General features: G+C 35.9%; 1 protein-coding gene across 3 annotated transcripts in view; it reads right to left on the bottom strand.

The window, feature by feature from the left end:
- Positions 1-1794: 1794 nt before the first annotated feature.
- Positions 1795-7147, bottom strand: part of AGGF1 (angiogenic factor with G-patch and FHA domains 1) — a 31800-nt gene continuing 26447 nt past the window's right edge. For 2 of the 3 annotated variants that reach the window (XM_033111082.1, XM_033111080.1), the window contains exons 13-14: positions 5804-5903; positions 3867-4553 (exon numbers count right to left, since the gene is read on the bottom strand). In XM_033111082.1, coding sequence (XP_032966973.1) covers positions 4353-4553; positions 5804-5903 — 301 coding nt within the window. In that variant the 3' untranslated portion in view covers positions 3867-4352. Of the gene's footprint in view, positions 2022-3866; positions 4554-5803; positions 5904-7147 lie in introns of those variants that run through there. The other variant, XM_033111081.1, reaches the window with a different exon arrangement.

The raw sequence follows: 7147 nt of genomic DNA, 5'->3' as shown, positions 1-7147 counted from the left end.
TGTGAGTGTATAAGCCAAGGCCGGTGCTAGGCAGTAGGAATGCAATACTGAGAAAAACCAAGGTCTTGCCCACATGACCCTTAAGAATCTAGCTAGACAAGTATCATACTACTTGTCACACTAATTAATATATAACTGTGAACCAAAATAAGGAGTGTAAATAGAATGTGGATTTTCAAGAAAATTTATCGAAGATAATTTAGAGAACAAAGGAGGCATGCCTGAAGAAGAATCAACTAGCACAGATCTAAAGAATATGTCAGTTACCTAGATAAAAGTGGAGAAGACCAGCATTCCAGACATAACAGAATAGAGGCAGCCCTGGGATGAGAGGGCATGGCAGCCCTGGGAGGAGAGAGGAACTGAAAAAGAGGCCAGCATGCCCAGAGAACAAGTGGGAGAGAGATACAAGACAGGACTGGAAGTTGGCAGTGGCTGGACCAGGTAGGGTCTTAGGGTTTTGTTTTCTGACCTCAGAGTAATGGGAAGCCATTGGAGATGATGAAATAGAACTTGTGAAGATACTACGTCTGCAGTACGGACTGGAGGGAGCAAGGAGTGACTGCAGGGAGGCCAGTTAGGAGACTACTGGAGTAGTCCAGGTGAGGGCTGACGATGAGTTGATTTAATATTTTGGAAATTAGGGGAGAAAAGGTGGTGGTAGTGAACTAGAAGCTGACTCCTAGGTTGTGGCTTACACAACTGGCTAGAGGGTGCTGCCAGCTGAGAGAGTAAACTGGGAGAGGCCAGGTTTGAAGACGATTGGGTTCAATCGTGGGTAAGTTGCATTTATGGTCATTTTGAGTTGGGTATATATCCTGGCTAAAACCACCTGGAAGTCATAGGTATAGAGGGCAAATGAAACTGGGCATACGAAGGTGAGGAATGTGTCTGGGGTTGAGCCCAGAAGGCATCCCCATTTCCTGGTGTTACAGTCCTACTTACCATAAATGTGTACAACTACACATAGTTAACTACACAATTATACCTGCTTCAAAGTCCAAACACAGAAATTATAAAATAAAAAGGGAAAGTCTATTCACTCCTTGGGTAATTAATATTAACAATTCAATCTGTACCCTTATATTTTTTGTAAGAAATGGGATTATGCTATACATACTTTTCTATAATCTGTTTTTTAAAATCAGCAATGTAGTGAGAATATTCTTCTGTATCGGGGTATAGTTCTATCTTACTCATTTGAAGGGCTACAAAGTATTATCACAATTTAAGTCTCCAGACCCCACTGATGGATAGTTGGATTATCTGACAGTTACCTGCCCATTCAGTACCCACTATACCCCTTCTGCCTTGCTCGCTGAACCCTGATTCTGTTACTACAGCAACGTGTTCAGCCCAAGTGATGGCTTATGGCTGGCTTAAGTCAACTGAGCTTCCTGTTGCCCACCATTCAACTTCCCCTGCAGCTATGGGTAGTCATGGGATCAGGCTCTGGCTAGACCCTAAGAAGAAGTCTGCTGTGAGAGCTTCTGAGCAAGCTTTTTCTTTCCTGACAAAAGAGAACTAACATGAATACTGCTCTCTTTCCCCTTTGTTTCTGTTTTGGACATAAATGTGATGACTGGAGAGCCAAAAGTCATTTTGCAACTACAAAGCCATAAGCCAACACTAAGAATGGTAAAGCAGAAAGGCAGAGAAAAAGCCTGGGCTAACACGCATAGGCACACACACATGAACACCAACTCATTTTAAAGAATCCAAATGTATTTCCAACGTTAAAGTCTGAAAAAGTAAAATGAAGTATTTTGAATCAAAGATTCAGAACACAGACATAAGTGACGCCCTACAAAAATAAAAATAAGAAGCACATTTAGAATAAGATGATAGAGAAAAATACTTTCAACTGTTGCTGAGAACACCTTTACGTGTTGGGTCCAGAAATGCCTCCCTGGCTCCCTGCCAAGCACAGCCCTCTGTCCTGCAACTTGACAGGATGGCCTTTGTACAAAATCTCTGACACCTCTTGCTTTCCCTTGTTTGAGATTTCTATCTTCTTTTGCCTGCAATTTGAAAATGTACCAAATTAGAAATACTCTTTACATGAAAAGTGGGAAGGTATTTGATTTGGGTGAGCCATTACTTTCCTTAAGTTCACGACTAGAATAGAAATGAAACATCAGAAGTAAAAATTGTTTTAAAAGCAGGAAAAAAAAAATCTCTCTGAGAAAAAGTGCTTCCTGGCTATTTAATTCCAGAAAACAATTTCTGTTATTTTATTCTAATGCTGATGGTTTCTTCTGTTCTTAATTTTTCCAGCTTCTCATATTCTGGCAAAAATGTAAGACGTTAGATTTCTCAAATTCAACAACTTGTAGCTCCACTTAAAACACACACTTAAAGGCTATTAAATTAATAAATTTATACTGTGTGAATAAACTATAATTTAAAACATTGACACAAAACAATTTTATGTGTAATCCAAACTGTACATAATTCACATCTATGCTTCTAAACAAATAGAAGCTCACATTTGTACTACTTTTACAGTTTACCAAGTGCTTTTTATATACATTTTCTCATTTTCTATTCAAGACAGACATGTGAGATAAATATTATTCTTATTTCACAGTTGGGAATAGACCCAGACATTATTCAGTGCTTTAACCACTATATAGTGTAGCCCTGAGACCTTAGATTTGCAAAGGGTTTTAATAATGCAAATATCACATATATTTCAATTTTTATCACCATATTCAAGTTTCTGTTTTCTTAACAAAAGAAAACAATGAAAAACTTTTCTGCAATCCAATAATAAAAATGGGAACAGACAGTGTACTAACCCAGTGAGTGAGATCTACCAGAAGCAAAGTCAACTTTGGGAGTCCTACATTGTTACCTATATATAGAGCACCAGTACCAAAACCACATTTAGATCATTTTTCCTATTTTGGATAAAATAATGCAGGAAACTCCTGTTGCCTCCAAGTCTAACGTACATTGGTTAGGGCCAGGAAGGATACAGAAAAATACTTTCTCCAGATCTGGAGTTCTAAGACCTCTGATTATCCCAGCTCAGGCCTACAGGGACATGACAATTTGGTCAGATGTCTCATCTTCAGTAATAAATTTCTTTTTCTTTCCCCACTCCCTTTTCTCTCAAGGTACCCTGTACCATTTAGACTAGAAATTCTAACAGGTAGCCTTTCTTTCTAAATTATCTTCCCTACAGTCTAATTTTTTTTCAGAAGTTTTCTTTCCTGTTCTAAATCTTGAAGATCTTTCTTTATAGTAGATGAGGGAGCTATAGCTTATAGTCTCTGCCAGAAAATGATCAGTTCCAGCATTAACTTCCCAGCAAAAAGCTGAGAGCAAAATTAAACAGACAAGGAAAGAATAGTGACAACTGGCAAAGAGCAGTGACACCTGCATGCAGAACACTGCACTGCAGTTCTCCAGTATTTGAGGTTTTCCTTTTGTTATTGCTCTGTCAATTTAAAAAGGAAAATTCTGGCTGGTTGTGAGTTAAAAGCAGACCAGTATGTTCAATGAATCACTCTGCATGTGAGGACATTTTCAATAAATATCTTGAGTTTGAGGCCTTGGCTAGGTAATCTGCAGTAGAAATCAGATTTATCTGGCACAACTCCATTGCCAGCAATGGGATTTATCAAAATTACAAATGCCAGCACATTGAATATTTCAATATTTTACTCAATTGTTCATTATCTAAATATTTCAGCTATGAAACAAACCAAAGGTAAATGCTTAATACATAGTACAAGTCAACAGATTCTTCACAGAAGAAAACAATGAAAGACTAATTTTCTACATCATGTTCATTAGTTCTTCAATAATATTACTTACGTTAGTTCAAGGATAATAAAATTTATGCACCACTACCCATGTTTTCTCAACATTTTTATCTAAGTTCTAAAGGGCATGAAACAAGAATGTATATAGTCAGAATTGTTTTTATAAACTTTTGATGTTTTCTTGTTGCACACCATACAATCATGAATACATGGAAACAAGGACAAATGCACATTTAAGTCATTAGTGGGTACATGAATTTTGCCTACATGGTTAGTTACTTATGTGGGTCTTGTAAATGACAAGATAAAATAACAAAGTTTGATATGCTCATCCATGCCCTGTGAACTTGAATCCACTCACCAAATAACTTGACTCAGTCACTATTTATTAGTTTTAAAAAATGTTTTTTTAAAAGCTGCAAACCACACTTTATTATACACTTCTGAATCGTGAGGGGGTAAATTGTGATCCAGTTCCCTCAGCCACTGGCTCTTTTGAAGGGAAAAGTTCTGCAATAAAATAAAAGAGTTTCCAGACTCTCTTATAAAAAAGCTTGAATTGTGTACTATGACTGACCTTCATTCTACAGTCCCTTTGACCCAAGGCACGGTCCCTGGTGCATCTTTTTGAGGTTTAGTTTCTGGGAAGTTTTCAGCAAACCTCTCTCGTGCTTTTTCCCAGTTCTTTTTGCTCTTGTTTTGGAGAAGGTGAACATCTTCAATTGAGGATGGTTTGCCTGTCCCCAAGCCTGCATGTGCTCGCCGAAGCTGAAGCTGGATCTGTTACCAAAAGTTGAGCAGAGGACTTACTGTACAGTCAAAGCACATTGAAATGTGCTGCGTCCAAATTGGTATTTTAACTATAATTCTTTGATTTAGGAAAGATTGATGCACAAGAAAAACCTGTTAAATGCATCAACTACACACAGGAACATACATGATTATATATGGAACTTAAACTCATTTTTCTACATTGTCTTGCCTGTCAATAAGTACAGCTGACTCCACAAAAAATAGAGTGTTCCTTAAATAGCAATCACCAAATTTCACTGAAATGCTGCAGAATCTGTCATCCCACTCTAACCAAAAGTAAAGGCAAGAGATTTATTTAAACCCACTGTCCTAGCCTCACCTAAGTAAGTGAACAGGTAGGTTAAACATTAAGAGTCATAAAAAGAATTCTTGCTTATTTTCATAAAAGGAAGGGAGGACTTCTCATTATTTCAAGAACCATTAAAAGCTACCAACTACTGAGGGCCTAATGTCTGACAGGCATGTTAGGGGCTTTATCTTCATGACATCCTGAAAAAGAGTTCTTATTATCCTCATTTTTACATGAAAACTGAAGTCCAAACTTGCCCTAAATCCCACAAATAATAAGTGACAGAACACATTTTCTAACCTAGGTCTGACTATATAAAACTCATGTTCTTCCCATTGTGTCTCAATAAAATGAGAAAATTTACATTAAACTCACAATGATCCATTCATTATTTATTTAGGTACCAACTAATTATCAAAAAAGTTCTTTAGTCATGTTACTTTGTAAGATCATCCAAACCCCGATGAACCATGGGACTGCAGAATTAAATCATTGTATCATTTTTCAAATATTATTCTCTCCATTGCTTGTTTGTTACATGCTCTGATTCTTGAACTCAAAACAGATTTTCCAGCTAATACAGAATCTGCTTGTTTGTAAAGTAACACTGGAATAGTACCAGGAATAGTAAGGAAGTCATTAAATACAACTAAAAGACACAGAAAATAACACTTACTATCCTATCCTAGCTTTAATGAAGGAAAACACTCTAAGAGGCTTCCTAAAAACAAAATCAAACAAGCATATCTGTATCTATTATATATCTATATGTATGTTCAGTAATCATCCATGCCACAAAGGTAGCAATCGTGTCTGTTTTTGCTTGCTACCATACTCCTAGCACCTAAGGCAAAGCCTGGCACATATTAGGTAGACAGTAAATATATCTGCTGTAAAAATAAAGAATGAAAGAAAGTGCAAGTCTTACCGGAGTTTTCATTCCTCCACCGTCCTTCCCTAGGCCCTCTCCTTTTTTCCAACCCATCTTCTCTAACATCTTCCGACCTTTGTTGCTGTCAGTAATTTCACTTTAAAGAAAATTAAGACAGTTGATTTCTAACAGACCATCTAGGTAACATTTATAATAAATGAATGTACTAAAAATAATTGGTACAACTAGTTTAGAAAAGAGGCGTTATCTAGTAAAGTTGAAGATACACAAATTCTAATCCTACATACACTACTTAACAGAAAAACATGTACATGGTGCACAAATGAGACACGTACAAAAATGTTTTTGCAGCAATTCTAACAATAACCACAAATCAGAAACAACCCCGATGTCCCAGATCAATGATAAAATGGATAAATTGTGGCACATTCATACAAGAGAATATTACACAGCAATGAAAATAAAATATACCTAACCAAATAATGTTGGACCAAAAAAATATAAACACAAAATAAATAATGAATTAGTAAATTTCAAATTCAAAAATAAGTGAAATTAATCTGTTGCTGTTGAAAAAGAAAGAGTAATAGTGATTAGGAGAGTAGGTTTCTGGGGTTACTGATAATTTCCTATTTCTTGACCAAAAAACATGTATTTTACAATGTGTTAATTATATAATATATGGATGTTAATACTTACCTTTGTGTACTTTTCTGTGTATGTCATAACATCAATAAAAAAGTTAAAATAAAATGAAACAAAACCTATCATTCACTATTTGCATTTGTTCTATTTTACATTGTGCAATAATTTAGGGTTATTTTAATTTTATGTTCTATCACATTGTCTTTTCAGTTCTACAAAAATATGTTAAATTAGCTCTTCAATAATAATTAACCAAGAAATGTCATACCAATGTACTTCATTTTTTTATTTCTGCCTTCTAATTTAACTCTAATGTAATCTTCATATTCTCCAGTAATTATTTCAAAATTATTAACATTTTAAAAATATTTGCCATGTTGCTTAGTACCATAGTTTGCCACGTATAATGCACACTTTTTTGCCCAAATTTGTGAGGGAAAAATAAAGGTGCACATTATACATGGGTAGTACTAATTCCATATCTATGTGTTTGTTTTTTGTTTTTCTTTTAAACTTTTATTTATTTAAGTGTGTTTTTCCAGGACCCACCAGCTCCAAGTCAAGCAGTTGTTTCAATCTAGTTGAGGGCGCAGCCCATGTGGGCATCGAACCTGCAACCTTGTTGTCAAGAGCACCTCACTCTAACCAACTGAGCTAACCGGCCACCCCTCTATATAAGTGTTTTTGATTCTCCTATATATGTTTATGAGTTTAAACTGTAACTCCAGAAATCAA

Source organism: Rhinolophus ferrumequinum, chromosome 7 (assembly GCF_004115265.2).
Source record: "Rhinolophus ferrumequinum isolate MPI-CBG mRhiFer1 chromosome 7, mRhiFer1_v1.p, whole genome shotgun sequence".
Classification (NCBI taxonomy): Eukaryota; Metazoa; Chordata; class Mammalia; order Chiroptera; family Rhinolophidae; genus Rhinolophus; species Rhinolophus ferrumequinum.
Note: the sequence above shows the minus strand (reverse complement) of the source record. Positions and strands in the feature narration are given on the sequence as shown.